The 17,551-nt window shown below is 34.6% G+C and overlaps 2 protein-coding genes across 7 annotated transcripts in view; one reads left to right on the top strand and one right to left on the bottom strand.

Annotated features, from left to right (window-relative positions):
- RWDD2B (RWD domain containing 2B) lies at positions 1-5,043 on the bottom strand. Of its 6 annotated transcripts, none has more exons than XM_081951493.1 (5): positions 4,920-5,043; positions 2,278-2,506; positions 2,116-2,183; positions 893-1,255; positions 1-359 (listed from the first exon to the last, which is right to left on the bottom strand). In XM_081951493.1, the coding sequence occupies exons 2-5, from the start codon at positions 2,482-2,484 to the stop codon at positions 125-127; spliced, it is 873 nt and encodes a 290-aa protein (XP_081807619.1). In that variant the 5' UTR covers positions 2,485-2,506; positions 4,920-5,043; the 3' UTR covers positions 1-124. The 6 variants fall into 6 exon arrangements, with proteins under 6 accessions (XP_081807619.1, XP_081807617.1, XP_081807616.1 ...); XM_081951491.1 differs by having other exon boundaries at positions 4,904-5,039; XM_081951490.1 differs by lacking the exon at positions 4,920-5,043 and adding an exon at positions 4,744-4,896.
- Positions 5,020-17,551, top strand: part of USP16 (ubiquitin specific peptidase 16) — a 23,979-nt gene continuing 11,447 nt past the window's right edge. Inside the window, exons 1-8 of the mRNA XM_081951486.1 lie at positions 5,020-5,160; positions 6,526-6,618; positions 7,168-7,349; positions 8,778-8,881; positions 9,324-9,427; positions 12,325-12,509; positions 13,442-13,537; positions 17,256-17,386. Of these exons, the coding sequence (XP_081807612.1) occupies positions 6,558-6,618; positions 7,168-7,349; positions 8,778-8,881; positions 9,324-9,427; positions 12,325-12,509; positions 13,442-13,537; positions 17,256-17,386 (863 nt within the window). The 5' untranslated portion in view covers positions 5,020-5,160; positions 6,526-6,557. The remainder of the gene's footprint in view (positions 5,161-6,525; positions 6,619-7,167; positions 7,350-8,777; positions 8,882-9,323; positions 9,428-12,324; positions 12,510-13,441; positions 13,538-17,255; positions 17,387-17,551) is intronic.

Here is a 17,551-nt window from a genome sequence, read left to right on the forward strand (position 1 = left end):
TCCAGTTTCAATTCCATTGATTTATTTTTCAAGTATAAAATACAACTTTTAGAATTCTCTTTCAATAAAATAAAAAGAAAAAAACCCTACATCCTTAGTTTATATCCTTAATGCTTTTCCCACCTTATTGTCCTTCAACTCCAAAATAGAGTTGGAATATTTCACCACAACTTTTGTCAATTAAAAAATGATACAGTTGTCCCAAATCCATGTGATTCCCCCTAGCACCATGTGCATCGAATATTTTTTCTTCAAAAATCAAAAACTTCTTTTCTTTCTCCATTTCAGCTTCAGTTCCTTCTATGGAAATGTCTTCTCTGTGACGGATTAAAATTCTGTGCCATGTTAATCTTCTTATTCTAAACACAATGAGAATATTATAAATTCTCAAAGCACAGGAAGTATAGGTTACAGTTACCGTAGTAATGATTTCCCATTGAAATCAAGATGATGATCACTGGGATAACAGTTCATAGAAAATATTATTCCCACTATCATAAGCTTTATGTACACAAGGAAATATGTCTTCTATTCCACTCCTACACTGAAAACTGCTCTCCTTAATAACTGCTTTTAAACCCCCAATATCTCTGCTTTCGGAAAAGGATCCAAGAATTTTAAAATTAATTTCATGTTTACTGTTACTTTTGTATTCTGTATTATTATAACTGCCTTGAGTTAGGCAACTTACAAATTGAATGAATGAATGAATAAAAAAGAAAATATGTCCACTAATTTAAAGAGAAAAAAATATATTTCCAATCCAATTTCTTATCTTGGTAAGGAAATATTCCACCCTGCTAAACCAGAATCTTCTCTCCAATGCAAATAAATATACGATATTTTTTTCCCCGAGTCAGAAACCTTTGTTTCTTAAGAGAAATAATGTTACCTTGCCCAAAATTCTTCACACATCTTTTGTGGTCCTTCCACACAAATGATGCCTGGTTTCCCAGGCATGCTGAATCCAGAAAGAGAGAGTTCCTTAGACCAATCAATTATATTTTTTCTTTTCTGTTTGTTATAAATATGATGACTGTAAATCCAGAGTCTAGTGAGAATACATTCTGATTTCTGAAAATCTGATTTCTCAACAGTAGACAGTAAGGGTCCTTTGTTGATATACGTGGCAGCATGGTCTTTAACCCATTCTCTTGCATTTAATATGCAAACATCACCAGCACAATGTTTCTTCAAGTAAGTAATGAGTTCTGCATTCATCTGAACCTGTTGTGATCGGCTTAACAATGGAGATCTAAAAAAAGAGTGCATCATTTCGAATACAGTTAAAGTAAAAAAAATTAAAAATCTGTTTTCATATAAAGCAAGACTTGTTCTCAATTATACTTAACTGTTTTATGTTGGATGTAGATTAAAAGTGTTCATTTAATCATAACAAATGCAGCAAGAGATGTGTAGCCAAAGAGTAAAGAATGATCTAATTGCCCACAGGTGCCCAAATTAAAAGTCAGTTTGCCAACTGAAGTTAAATGCATGCAAAAACTTATTTAACTATATTTCACAGTATCTCAGACAACAGGAAGAAATATATTAAATGCCTAATCAAAAAGCATGGTGAAAATGTAGCTCAATTCAGAAAGGTCCAAAATAGGTCAATCAAGATCAACTGGGGCATATCTCATAACATTTGCTTGTTTGTTAACTTATATGCTCCGCCTGTCACTGATAAGGTAACTCAGGTATAATATATATATACACACACACATACACACACACACATATATACTGTATGCATATATGTATGTATGCATGTATTCCAATGCAACCTTTCCTGAATAGATCATGTAATGTGAGCTGAAGAAAATGGTCCTGAAGATTGCAAGGGTTGAAGTCATATATATTTATTAATAAAATCAAATTAATGAAATATATGCATTTCATATGTTATATTTTAGTATAAATTACAGTTCCAGAAAATCTATTAGATTTATATCGTACTTTTCAGATCATATGAACTTAACAACATATATTTCTTGAGATTTTATTATGTAACTTAGGTCACTCTATTTACCAATATGAGAATTATAGTATCCTATTAAAATTATACTGCATTTCATATTTCAGCCTACTTATCCTGTATGTATCAAAATGTACCTTATAGTGATTTCTGGAAGAATAGTTGGATATTTTAATGGGAAAGCACAGCACAAAGTAAGTGGTATCTGGAAAGAAGTTTTTTAAAAGTTAAAAAATAAATTCTTTAAATTCTACTAGCAATCAATTTGTGAACTTTTCTTTTATTTATGAATACATTACCTTATTTTCATCAGGAGTTTCTACATCTAAATATAAGATGAATTGTATTTTTGAAGATGGTACATCTAAAGTACATTTTCCAACATACTCTTTCAGTTCTGCTAAAGCCAACTGATCTGTCACCTTAAAGTCATCTTCATTAGGAAACATACTAGAAAGTAAATCTAATTCAGAAAGTTGCAGTTCAGCTTCTTCCAAATTGCTCATTTTTGGTGTATTAATGTAATTCCTATAAAGATATGGAGAAAATGTTATTGAGTACACTTTTAAATTCTTAAAAACAACTATGGAGTCAAACATTTTCAGTTCCTAAATGGTATACTATAATTATATAGCTTCAAGATGATGACACAATCTATTAGGAAAAAATATTTACAGTATTCTTAATAATGAACAAATTTCCTATTGCTTTCCTATTGCTGCAATGTCAGAATGTAGTTCATTATATAAAACAAGTTCTGAATGTGTATACCTTGTAACTGGTGGAGAGCAACAGTATGTTGGCTTTCAAGATAGTCTCTAAAGTTCCCATCTTGCAAAGAATAGTGACCCTGCTTGTTTGGCCTTTTCCTACATTTGGGGCATTCTGCCCAAAGTGTATTAAACTAACTAGCATTATGTGTAACATTATCGTGTTTCCCTGAAAATAAGATAGGGTCTTATTTTCTTTTGACCCCTGAAATAAGCACTTGGCCTTATTTTCAGGGAGGTCTTGTTATTTTTGAGGTGCAGGAGGCAGCGAGCGTGGTCACTTCATGGCTTTTGCTGTGTTGCAATATTTTCAGGGAGGGCTTATTTTCAGGGGAGGGCTTATTTTAGCGCATGCACTCAAAAGCCCGATTGGGCTTATTATCTGGGGAGGACTTATTTTCAGGGGAACAGGGTAGCAGGGAATGCTGTGTAGCACAGATGCAACCAAATCTGTATTTTCATTATCTTATTGAAAGACATTATGCTGAAGCCCTGATTGACCAATGCCATGATGGGTAATAGAAGTTAATATCTATCAGGTCATCTGCTGAAAATCTGGCATATTTAAAATTGAGACTGAGGAAAAGTAAAGTCAAGAATATGAATCAATAAATAAAAAAAATGGATATGCTATACATTTGTGAAAACATTAGACAAGAACATTACGTAAGTCCTGATATTGTTGTAGAGAATGTTGTAAATAGTTTACAAATTATAATTTCTTCATGTTTATTTTTATCCCACCTTTATTATTTTTAGAAATAATTCAAGGCAGAGAATATAACTAACTCTCCTTCCTATTTTTCTAACAATAATTCTGGGTGGTAGCGTGCACTGAGATTGTGTGACTGGCCAAAAGTCACCCAACTGGTTTTCATTCCTAAAGTGGGACTAGAACTCACTAGTGCCATAGTTTCTTGCCAGTGCCTTAGCTACTAGACCAAACAAGTAATTGCACATTCAATCTAGGGAATGGTGATAATATAATGACTTTGGGGGGAAATTATGTAGCATTCTACTACAAAGGTAGAGAGACATACAGTGAATAGTGTTGAACTACTGAACTGTTAGTTTATTGCTATTTTTTATCTTTTTTCTTAATTTCTTTAGCTTACTGTTTTAACAACTTAAAGTTATAATGTTTAATAAAATTAAATTGCTTTCCCCAAAAGGAAATAGAACTATTGTTATGTGCAGATGTAGAAACTCATTTGTTTTTAGCATTATTAAGTTCCAGATCAGGATGTACAATCTCATTCGGGGCTTCACTTACTACTTAGAATACATTAATTCATGAACACGTTTAAATATGCTTTGAAAGTTGACCTCTACATCTTACAGTAGAGGCAGAAAAAAAGTGAATTCTTGATACAAATATGACCAAATATGAGCACATGTTCTCCCGAAGGTTGGAATTTAGAACTGATCAGATAAAATGTGAAATCACAATGCAAACAACTTGGTCAAAATATATTTTCCCTTCCTATGCCAATACAGCAGCACTCAGCAGGAGTAGAAAAACCAAGATATTCTTAACTTTTCTTTTTCTGATCACTATAAACTCTAACGAAGATATTTTTACAAGTTAACCTTTAAGTCTTTTTTACAATTATTTTATATATTAACAAATATAAAACACATTAAACGATGAAGAAGTCGATACAGAGCTTATTTCCTAAATTCAATAAGCCTGACGATGAAGCTCTGCAATATAGTAATTGTTAATATCGAAAGCTGGAATGAGATTGCAAGCCAAATTCCTACATAGGAAAAACCATCAACTTCTACCTTCATAGCCCAAATGTAAACACGAAACTGCTTGCAAACCAGTGTCTGCTACATTACATGGGAACACACGGCTTTTCTAAAAACACAGAAATACCAGTTTTAATGAAATGTCACTATTCTGATTTTAGATGTTCTTTTTTTATATATTAAAGACTGAGATGGGGGAGCCTAGTTTGTTTCCACTGGGAAACGAAAAACGCCACACACCACCGCTCGATCGCAAGCCCCCGCGCTTAAAACCCTGCTTGTTGTCGCGTTGTTCCCATTTTTGCTACGCCGCGTCATCAGCTGGAGAGCGACGAGTCCCCGCTGACTACACACTTCCGCCACCCCCGCCTTGCCTTACATTCTCGTCGAGACTTCTTACCCAACAGCCAACGGACCGGAAGTTTCTGCCGAATAAAGGAGCCTCTCCGGAGCCAGCGCTCTATGCCACTAATATTGGACAGGATTGCCCGAGAGTCGTAAATCTCCACTGGCGTCGCAGGGATGTGTCGTAAAATATTTAAATTCGGGAGATTTCTTCTCGAGGCGCAGTGACAGCAGATCTTTTTCAGCTCGCTGCGTGGAACTTTTTTTTTTCCCTCAGCGGCCCCTTGAACTTCTCTCTCTAACTCGCAGAAGGTAAGAAATGCTTCACTATTGGTTTCTGCTGTTGTCAGTAAAGGGCGAATAGGCGGGCTGAGAAAAACTTGAAGTGGCCAATCAAAGGCCGGCTGGATTGCTTCACTTGCGGCTCGCTCGGGCAGAAATGGCTGAAGCCGGTCGCCCGCAGCGTTTCTGGTGCCATATTTGTTTTCCTGCCAGAATTTGTGCTGGCATTTGGCATTTCCAGCTGTTTCTCTGTCTCCTCCTTTGACTGAGGCAGGTGTAGGCTGAGAGAAAGAAAAGTTGCCAACCAACTCCCACGTCCGCCAGGAAATTGGACGGCCTTTTTGCTATGCAAAAGGCTGGACATTATATTTGAAAGTGCAGCAGTTCAGTAATTTTGCTTGCCAATCCAAGAGCTGAGAGCTTGGTTGAACGTGCCCTTTAAAGTATTATCAACTGATTTTTAGCTCTTTTTAATTATTGCTCAACAGGCAAATGCTAGCTTTTTCCTGGCATGCAGCAATTAATTGAATGTTCCATGTTGCTCTTGAAAGCGCAGAAAATTAGCCCATTTAAAGAACTATTGCCCCTATTTAAGAATAATGGGTTTGGGGTTTCGTTTTGTTTTTTTATCTTTCCATTTTGCAAGCATAAGAAAAATGAAGTATGTACAGAGATACGCAGAGATACGTGTTTAATGTTACGTTTTCACTTTAAAGTGTTTTAAGTCAAATGCTTTTGACTTGTATCTTCATATGAGTCAAGTATGAGAAACCTAAAATTCACTAGTAAAAGAAGCAGCTATTTTATTTTCTAAGCAGTTACACATGTTTGTTATTATGAAAAAAAATGAATAAAAACCAGATTGAATTAAAGAACTTGCCTGGAAAAAAAATAAATTCATAAAACAATTCCCTAAAGTAGGATAGGGTGGAGTTATTGTCCTTGAATGATCTCTATGGAAGTACAATTACATTTGCAAATTTGTGTATCTCTTCATAGTTACATTGATAAGGTTTATTAATTTTCCCAGTGTTAAACAATCTGAATTAAATATGTTGAGATTGTAGCTTGATCCCATTCAATATATACAAAATTATATTTTCTTTAAACTCTTGTTGAATTTAAAATTCCCTTTGCTTAATCAGAAAGATTAATATTTAAAAGCTACTATGGAGACATCCATGAATCTGTATTAAAATAATGGAATATTTTCTAAAACAGTTTGTCACAATTTGCTTTGAACAGATATATATATAATATTTAGTTCCATTGATAACCACAATAGAAAGGAAGCAGAAACGTAAATTTCATCCTTTCTTGTATATAATATAATAAATTAGTTGCTATTTACAGGTTTTAAAATTTTATTGGAAAATAATCTGTTTTCTTTTATAGTTTGATGTGAAATTAAAGCCTATATTGCTATAATGGGAAAGAAGCGAACAAAAGGAAAAAATATTCCTGCAGATGTCTCACCAGATGTACTGGGTATGCATAACATATACAGATAAATTGTTTAAGTTGCACTGCTATGGAGAACAGTAAGATTTTACTCCTTAGCAAAATGCTTAATGTGGCCTTGAATATGTTTATCCAATTAAGGTTCAACTTCTATAAAGTGAAACAGTATTTATGAGTAAGCATGTTTATCTTAGTCCATATATAAGGCACAAGCCCATATTTATGGGTAAACATGTTTATCTTAGTCCATATTTAAGGCATAAGTCCATATGTTTAGGTAATCTAGTTTTCATCAAATTAAAATCCGGGAACTACTTTTCAGATAAGTACTGTAGCTAAGAGCCATTGACAAACCATATCACAAAATGAATGGATCAGATTTCTGAAGGGGATTTACTTTTTCTTCTCTGTATGTATATGTCTGTATGTATATGTGTATATGTATACGGTAGTCCATTTCTCAGAAGTTTGGTACTGACAGACAACTGATCTTTGGCCATATCTTATGGACTTTAAATAATATATATTTAAAGGCCCTTTAATGTTGATTCTTATTCTGAGTAAAATTTCTCACAGGGCCAACATGCAAGCACCTTCGCAAAGGATTGGAACAAGGTCTTCTGAAAAAAGTGTTGCAGACTGTGGACTTGAATTTCTGCCAGGATTGCAAGATAGATGACAATAAGACAGATGAAAAATCTGATAGGAGTGCAGAAGACAAGCCATCAATATGGTTATGTTTAAAATGTGGCCATAGGGTATGTCCCAGTTACTATTACTAATAATGGAAAATATATTGCAGATGTTTTAAATTAGGATTTCATTTTACTCCTGCTGAGGAAAATAATAGAACCAAAAAATTTTGTGTCACACAATCACATCCGAGCATCACAGCACATCCTCTACATGAGAGAAAATTTAAGCATAGCTTCTTTCTGTAAATTGGAATGCACAATTATTTCCAGATCCAAAACAAGAAAACAGTAAATGAACAAACAGATAATTTTGTACTGTCATTCAGCCAGTATTTTATGACACCTCTTAGGGCAGATACAATTATTTCTGAATGTTTCCAATAGCTGTCCAAATCTTTTGCTTCTAGCTCAGAAATATTATTAGGCTTTCTTTTGAAACTGCATATATGAGTATCCCTCCAAATGGCTAATCATTTTAAAATCTGAGGACTGTGATGGCCATTCTAGAACCCCCTTCTCCTTTTTAAAATATATTTCTTGTAAATACTTCATGGTTGATTTGGAATTATTCAATAAGATTACCATCTTACTAAAGTATCTAACTTGTACTGATCTAAGCAATAATCTTAGCTTCTGTTTGCAAGACTTACATTTTGAGAAATTCTAACAGAGATTGTTCATGGCCTTCCAGATCTTTTTGTTTCAAATTCAGTAATTCCATGTAACTTCCATTTTTCACTGTTGAAATTGCTAGCTTGAAAATCTTGTTGTTAAGTATGCAGCCTTTCTATAATTTGCAAGAATGAATTGTCATTTATTAATGAAATTTACTGGTGCGTCATCTTACCATAGGATAACTCTGGGCGACTTACAATCTCACACACACACACACACACACACACACACACACAAACAAACAACATAAACAAGGCAAACATTACAATCTAATTAAAGATGGGGAGGAGGCAAGATATGGGGAAGGTGGGAATTGTTGTTAGTCTGTTAATCAACCACCTCCACTGTGATATTCCCCCATTGGAGCTACAAGCTAAGCTGGCAGACCCAGGTCTTTAGGTTTTTATAGAAAGTCAGGAGGGTTGGGGCCAACCTCACACCAGGGACCAAGATGTTCCAGAGGCATTTTCAAATACTCAAGCAACTGCTTGGAAAATGTAAATAGAATCGCAATCACAAGTTGTTATTGTGGAATTGTCCTCATTCAGCTAGGAGCATGTCTAACAAATCAATCTGTTTTAGGGACATATTAACAACAGAACACTGAACAAATTGGCATGGTGCCCAAACTTGTCATACAGGCTTTTATTTAATTAATTTTGAATCTATCAAGGACTTCATGTAAATAATAACTATGTACTTAAATTGCAGAAGTCATTTAAACTGTAAACTAAAACAATTTTTCTTTCACCTTAACAAAATTCCTTACATTGTATATGAATGTTAAAATTCCATGTTTGTGATGTTACATTACAGGGTTGTGGCAGAAACTGTCAAGAGCAACATGCCTTAAAACACTATGAAACGCCAAGATCAGAACCTCACTGTTTGGTTCTTAATGTGGAAAACTGGTGTGTCTGGTAAGTTTTATCAATATAAAAAATAACAATTTATTTTTATTATTTAATTGTATCCCACCTTTGCTATTTTTGCAAATAACTCATGGCAACAAACATGCCCACTATACCTTCCTATTCCTGTTTTCAACTCCTGTTTTCACAACAATAACCCTGTGAGATGGCTTAGGCTGAGAGAGAGTAACTGGCCCAAAATCACCCAGCTGGCTTTCATGGTTAAGGCAGGACTTGAACTCGCAGTTTCTTGCTTTTTAGCCTGATGCCTTAACCACTAGACTAATGATAAATGTTTAGCACAAAATGGAATGAGGTATTTTTCTAAGGACTGTTAAAGTAATATATTTGCATTTCAAAAATGTATAAATTATGTTCTACTACATATTGTTTTAGTTTGATGTAAACCAATTTATTAATTGTGCATTTCTGGACTCTTTAATCAAACTAGGTGCTACTTATGTGATGATGAAGTACAATATAGTTCATCTACTCAACTGGGCCAGCTTGTGGATTTTATTAGAAAACAAACTTGTGTGAACATTGCAAATACAGGTCAGCTCCTTTTAAGGTGTACTAGTTGCATTATTCTCAAGGGAAACTGTCATCATCAAGAGTCAACACAAACTTGAGAAGATATAATCATTCACTTACCCTAAGTGATATTGGGAGTACTAAACTGATTTTAAAAATGTACATTTAAAAATGTATATTAACATGTTACAGCAAATCAGGAATACTGTAGTCTTCATGACTGAAGGGAAAGGAATTAGTGAAAATTTGAACTAATACTTGCATTTAAATTTGTAGCAACTATTCTTAGGTTGAAATTGAATTGTACAGGTAAAACTCGAAAAATCAGAATATCGTGGAAAAGTTCATTTATTTCAATAACGCAACTTAAAAAGTAAAACTAATATATGAGATAGACTCATTACATGCAAAGCAATGTAGTTCAAGCTGTGATTAGTCATAATTGTGATGATTATGACTTACAGCTCATGAAGACCCCAAATCCACAATCTCAGAAAATTAGAATATTGTGAAAAGGTGCAATATTCTAGGCTCAAAGTGTCCCACTCTAATCAGCTAATTAAACCATAACACCTGCAAAGGTTTCTGAACCTTTAAATGGTCTCAGTCTGGTTCAGTAGGAATCACAATCATGGGAAAGACTGCTGACCTGATAGTTGTGCAGAAAACCATCTTTGACACCCTCCATAAGGAGGAAAAGCTTCAAAAGGTAATTGCAAAAGAAGTTGGATGCTCCCAAAGTGCTGTATCAAAGCACATTAATAGAGAGTTATGTGGAAGGGAAATGTGTGGAAGAAAAAGGTACACAAGCAGCAGGGATGACCGCAGCCTGGAGAGGATTGTCAAGAAAAGGCCATTCAAAAGTGTTGGGGACTTTCACAAGGAGTGGACTGAGGCTGGAGTCAATGCATCAAGAACCACCACACACAGACAGATCTGGACATCACCTTCAAATGTCGTATTGGTCTTGTCAAGCCGCTCCTGAACAACAAACAATGTCAGAAGCGTCTTACCTGGGCTAAAGAAAAACAGACCTGGCCTGTTGCTTAGTGGTCCAAAGTCCTCTTTTCTGATGAGAGCAACTTTTGCATCTAATTTGGAAACCAAGGACCAGAGTATAGAGGAAGAATGGAGAGGCACACACTGCAAGATGCTTGAAGTCCAGTGTGAAGTTTCCACAGCCCGTGTTGATTTGGGGAGCCATGTCATCTGCTGGTGTTGGTCCACTGTGCTTCATTAAGTCCAGGGTCAACGCAGCCATCTACCAGGAGATTTTGGAGCACTTCATGCTTGCTTCCACAGACGAGCTTTATGGGGATGCTGACTTCATTTTCCAGCAGGACTTGGCACCTGCCCACACTGCCAAAAGCAACAAACCTGGTTCAATGACCATGGGATTACTGTGCTTGATTGGCCAGCAAACTCGCCTAACCTGAACCCCATAGAGAATCTATGGGGCATTGCCAAGAGAAAGATGAGAGACATGAGACCGAACAATGCAGAAAAGCTGAAGGCCGCTATTGAAACATCCTGGTCTTCCATAACAACTTAGCAGTGCACAGGCTGATAGCTTCCATGCCTTGAGGCAGTAATTGCTGCAAAAGGGGCCCAAACCAAGTACTAAGTACATATGCATGCTTATACTTTTCAGATGTCCGATATTGTTCTATGTACAATCCTTGTTTTATTGATTGCATGTAATATTCTAATTTTCTGAGATTGTGGATTTGGGGTTTTCATGAGCTGTACACCATAATAATCACAATTATGACAAATCACAGCTTGAACTATCTTGCTTTGCATGTGAGTCTATCTCATATATTAGTTTCACCTTTTAAGTTGCATTACTGAAATAAATGAACTTTTGCACGATATTCTGATTTTTTGAGGTTCACCTGTAAGTACTAATATCCCTTATTTTATATATTCTATATTTGAAAGTCCCATACATTCATAAATTATATTTATTAACTCAAAACAAATTTGGGGTTTTTTGTGCCTTTGAAATTCTGTTGACTCCAAACAATTGCCCAGACTAGTCTGTGCAGTTTTCTTGGCAAGACTTTGGAAGTGGCATTGCTTCCTTTCTTGTGGCTGAGCAGGAGTGACTAGCTTCAGGTCACCCAAATAGCTTCTTGCCAAAGGCATAATTAGAACTCATAGTTTTCCAGTTTCTAGCCTTGTGTTTATATCACTACGCCAAATTGTTTCTCTTGTAATATTGGCTTATGTGTATTTTCACTCTTGTGGTCTTGTTTTAATCTATGTTTATGTTTTGTAGAATTTTTCAATTGCTGGTTTTATTCTACACCATCATCCATAGTCACTTTGAGATATGCAGTCATATAAATTTGACAAATAATTACTGTAAATACTACAATTCTCTTTTTTCACATTTCATTCTCTGACTCAGATTCTTAAAACAATGGGACAGGCTATAAGTGTTTGACATACTTTCTTTTTAAATAGCATCGTTGGGATGTCAGATTGTTTTTACTAGAATTCAAGAAATGTCCGTCGTTACTATCACTTATTCATAATGTTATAGGGCAAAATCTGTAATATAAATGTATACAGTATTAGAGTAATATACTAAAGATTTTTAAATAATTTAAATGTCTTAGGCTGGTACTGCTAATTGAAACTTGATGGACTTATTTAAAGAGCCTGTTTTTTCTGTGTTAGCTATATGGCTGAAAGTTAAATGTATCGGCTTTGATTAGCTATCTATGAATCCAACAACTTAGCCTATTTTACGAATAAATCAATTGTTTGAGGGCTAACTTGGTGAAAGTATATGTTTTACAGTACTTGTTTTTGCTTTAAATAACATTTGCAATTGCTTTACTTTATCCTTGAGATGCTGAACATTTTTTATTGCTTTTTATTTATTGTATTTTTAAAAAAATATTTTTTAGCTTCTAAAAATGAAGAAAAACCTTTGGAAAACAAAAAACTTAAAGACCACAAAAATGAGGAAGAAAAGGAGAAGAAAGAAATCTTGTTCAAAGACAATAAAAATCAATTAAATGGCAATTCAGAAATGACGGTGAAAGGTCTTAGCAACCTAGGAAATACATGTTTTTTTAATGCGGTTTTGCAGGTGTGATATAAATTAATCAATTTCTCAGAACTTTATTGTGTCATACCTTACGATTGTACTGGAAAAAATATAATCGTAAGATATTGCTACTTACTAGTGTTGTTTTTTACTAATTTTGATGTGGAAATCCTTAAAATTGCATTTCAGATTCTTTTCCATTTTAATTTTGGGAGCCCTTTTAATATCAGCATTTAGGAGAACTTAATTTGTATGTGTTAAGAGTGGTGGGTGTTCATAAATTTATAGAGGTTTGAGAAAAAACATGTAATGTTTACTGGATCATCTTTCATTTAATTCTATTTTAAATGTCTATCCCATTTTATATATAAAACCTGATAATTTGTATATCTCATTAAGTCTTGTCACAAAATTTTATTCCAATCTTTATTTAAATGCAATTGCAGGTACATTAAATTAAATTACATTAAAACCTGGTCATAAGTTGTTATGTTATTTAAGGCATTCTTATGTCCAGAATTAATTTTCCAGCTTTTTTTTTTGCTGGGGTCATTAAGTGAATACCATGGACATTAAACCACCCCATTCAATGGGTAAGGTTTTTTTGCCAGAAGCCAGCTAAAAATGGAAAATTGCAGTCATGTGTCCACAGAACACTGCGATTGACCATAAAGCTGATCCAATTAACATGCAATCATGCTTAGGATATTTATGATATTTACCATAAAGCACCTATTCTATGGCTGCTGTAATTTTCAATAGTCATAAAGCAACCTTTGAAAGTCATAAGTCAAAGACTATCGGTAGAATCATTTGTAAAAGCAATGTGGAAACATGACGAGCAAGACATTTTTACAGCCAATTCTATTACATTTACATAATAAATTATAGTGTCATAGTCTTTTGAATATAAATAAAAGATATATATCTTTTGAGTTTTTAAATTTGCAAACAATTCATTTTTTTTCTCATAGAATCTATCACAAACATCAGTTCTGAGAGAGTTGCTGAAAGAAGTAAAAATGCCTGATTCAACAATTACACTTAAACCACCAGAATTCTCAATAATGGTATGTAAGTTGGTGTTTGAAATGTATTAAAACTAATTATGGATACATTTAAATTCACTAAGCAAATGTTGCTATTATTTCATAGATAGTTTTTAAAGACAGAAAACAATCAGGGTGTTGATTCTTTGATCTTACTCAAGCACCATACTGAATTGCATTGTTTATGTGCACAAAGACTTATGTCTCTCACTCATTCTTTAAAATGGGTGAGGAGAGACTGAAAATGTTGAATAACAGGATCTTTTTATTATACCTAAGTCCAGAGAAAGGGCCCTGAAGTTGCCTTTTTGAAGCTGGCTTTTCCTTTTTAGGCAAAGTTAACTATAATTTATCTCTTTGCCTATCAAAAGCATTAAGTTCTTAGTGGTGGGAAGAGAAATGGTACAGGGCTGTAACACATGTAGCTGCATATGCTTTATTTTCTCTGACGCGAAGTTGTAATGTCAAGCCAGTACAGTACTTTAAATTGTACCAGAAAGTAACATTAAACTTAGTTAACTTAAACCTTAAAATACCTGATAATCATAAAGAGAATCCAGTGTAAATGAGGAGAGAGCTTGGAGTTTTTCTTAATCCTTTTTGGTGTTCAGCCCATTATTCCTACAAAAATGTATGCCTTTTCTTCGGAGAGTCAGATTGGCTTTTTCAGCTCACATCAGAAGAAACAATAATTTATCAAACTAATACTCACATAATTCCCAATAACTTTGGGAGGCTCACAACAATCAAAGGAATTACAACAAAATTAGTAAAAGATGGTAGGTGGACACGTCAGATGGAATGAAGTAAGCGTTCTCACTCTCCCTAACCCTCCTAGATTAAAAGCCAAGTCTTCACTGTTCTGAATTGTAGCTGGGGGGGGGGGCATCTAGTTCTCAGAGAACCTCATTCCAAAGGGCAGAAACTGCTACGGAGAAGGTGCATTTCCAGAAGAACAATAGATGACATTGTTTAATCAAGTACGTCAACACTGCAAAATTGAAAAGGCCAAGTAGACTCTATGGGAGATAGGAATCTCTCAAATAATCAGGCCCTATACCATATACAGTGTTTATAGATAACATCTAGCATTTTGAATTGCACCCAGAAGCAAACTGACAAGTTCTATAGCTCACAAAGCAGAGATGTTACATGGGCATACCAAAGCGCGTCCATCACTGTTCACACTACTGAATTCTAGACTAGTTGAAGTTTGTGGGTGGTGGTCAAGGGCAATCCCATGTTGAGCATATTGAAGTATGGAATATACCATATGCATATGAAAATGGTGCAACTGGTATACCTAATGTTGTGCAGTCATCTATCCTTCCTGCCTACAGTTGCCACCTGCTTTGCAAATCCAGGGAAAAAAACCCAGATTGCATACCAACTTTAAAGACGGAAGTGCTGGGAGAAGAGAGCTGATGTCGCAACGGCACGACTTGCGATCTTGGTGCTCCGAGATCGCAGTTGAATTTCTGCCACTGGACGGTCCATTCAGACCTAAACCGCCCCGTAGAGACGGTGATTGAGAAGGGCACCCCCTGCTGATCTCAGGGATACCGCAAAGTCCCTGAAAGATCCAGGAATAGCCTTTTTGTCCAGCTACAGAAACACAGCTAATGAAGCTGCTGAAGTTGGGACAGCTCCGCAATGGGAAGAAAGCGGAAAGAGAAAGTGTGTCGAATTGGTGAGGAAATTTTATTATTAGAAAAAGAGACTACCCCCAAAAGAATTAAGTTAAATTAAAATTGAAGACAGAAGACTATAAACAGCGAAATTAATCTACATTAAACTTAGTGTGTTATCATGTTTCTAATTTTTTTTTCACGGATGGAACTTTTGCAAAGGCTCCCTATTTTTTAAAGTGAATGGATTAATTCTTTTGTCTTCTTTTTCACTTTTGCTTACACCTATGGATTAAAATTCTCCTTTTTTATAATGCTTGATTTGATTGATTTGATTGGTTTTGATCTCCATTTAAGGGTGTTTTTTTTCTTTCTTAACCTTGGAATATGAAGAAGAAAATAAGAAGGATTATAAAGAGGGTTGTAACAACAGGAGGAAAAGCAGTTACACTGCCACTTAGAGGCTGGAGGTTGGATATATTGGATATATTGTTTTTTCTTCTTTTTCTTTGATCACTTGAGATTCAAGGTTCTTTCAGTTTGTTTACTGAGTGATAGTAGAGCACAAGTTGTTTATACAGGTGCTTTTTGGAAGTTCTATTGGAGGGAAGACAACATTTTGACTTGAAAGATAATAAATGAACCTGTTTGAAGTTTATTAAAATAGCCTTGAACCCTATAGTGGCAGTGTCTGCAAAATTGAAAGAATGGCTCAGCAGGAAAAAGAAACTGTAACATTGCAAATGATTATGTTTGAAATTCAAAATCTATTAGTTGTGACAGAGAGAAATGAAAAAAGATTGGAGAATATGGAATACAAAACAGAAAAATCTGATGGAGAAACTGAGGATGTTTACCAAATGAAGAAAGTGGAGGACAGAGTTCAAAAGATGGAACAAAAAAAATGAGCAAAGAGATAAGAAAACTGTGGATACTGACAACAAAGTGAGCGTGGTTGGTAATGGCAAGAGCGGAATATGGAAAGGGGAGATGGATGGATTGGAACTCTACCCCAGACTTCAAAGCCCAGAAGAAGAAAAGAGAGAAAAATTGACGGAGATAACGAGAGAAATCTTGATAGAAGCACTAGCGATAACCAAAGATAAGCTGATGGAAAGAGCAGGTGTTGGGTTTCAAGCTTTTGTGAGATACGAAAGGAACAGAATGTTGCCAAGGGAGGTTTATACAAGATTTACTAAGAAAGTAACTAGAACATTAATGCTACAAATGGCAAGAGATATAAGACCGTACTATTGCTGGAGGGATACAGGTTGATGCAATGAAAATGTATAATAAAAATTAAGCTAAATTTAGTTTACTAGTAGTATGTATAAAATGAAGCGACAATAGCCATAGTTAAATAATGATTAATAATGATAACAATATATATAGATATATTAGTTTGATAATATGAAATGTTATATAAACAACACATGGAGATTATGAGAGGAGGTTTAAAAGGTTTATCTAGAATATGTTATAAAGGTGTATTGTGATTGGATGACCTTAGGATGATTTAATGGAATGTTATCATATAATCCTATTCTAGATTTTGAATATTATATATAAAAGGACGTAAAAACAATTATAGTTAAATTAAGGTTGAGATATAATAATTGTGATATACATGAATATAGGTGGATTTAAAATATGTGATTTGATATGAAAAGCAGGTGGTGACTATGGAAGAGATGCATGGAAATACTGTAACCAACTGACACACTTTCTACAATTTGTAATGGAAGATGGTTTTTTTTTTATGTTTGTCCTTGTTCAAAAACAAATAAAAATGTTTTTTTTTTTTAAAAGAAGACGACGGAAGTGCTACCCCATCCAACATCAAAGGTGGAATATTCCCGGATCTGAGTGGCCCAAATTCCCAGACCGACCCAGTCTTGTTAGGACTCAGTTGGAGACATTGATTCCCTGTCCAAATCCACACAGACAAACTTGATAGCCTTAGTTAGCTAGACCAAGGTCAGAATATATAACTAGGTATCATCAGCATATGGATGACACCAAATCCTAAATATAAATACATAAACCCCAAACAAAAGCAGCATAAATGAATGCATAAAATATTTATAATAGTCTCTTTATTTTGCCTTTAGGAACCTTTGGTAGTAATGCTTGATCCTCCAAGACCTCTAACACTAGCAATGTGCCAGTTTCTGGCAGAAATGCAAGAGACAAAAAAAGGATCTGTGACCCCCAGAGAACTTTTCTCTCAGATTTGTAAAAAGTGAGTGTTTTATTTATAAAATTGTAAAAGTACTGTTTCAGCAGATATATTTTGTGTAATTTTATATCTATTTAATTTTAAACTGATCAGAATACAAAACTAGTATTTACATTTTTATTATCTATATATTTATACATTTATCTATATATTTATCATTTATTAGAG

Source organism: Natrix helvetica, assembly GCF_964273705.1.
Source record: "Natrix helvetica genome assembly, chromosome: 4".
Lineage (NCBI taxonomy): Eukaryota > Metazoa > Chordata > Lepidosauria > Squamata > Natricidae > Natrix > Natrix helvetica.

Coding starts and splice junctions, on each gene's coding strand:
- RWDD2B (XM_081951489.1), bottom strand. CDS start 2,577: ATGTTTGACTCCATAGTTGTTTTTAAGAATTTAAAAGTGTACTCAATA. Junction 2,184..2,277: donor AAACTCCTGATGAAAATAAG/GTAATGTATTCA, acceptor ACTTCTTTCCAG/ATACCACTTACTTTGTGCTG. Junction 360..892: donor TGTGAAGAATTTTGGGCAAG/GTAACATTATTT, acceptor CATTGTGTTTAG/AATAAGAAGATTAACATGGC.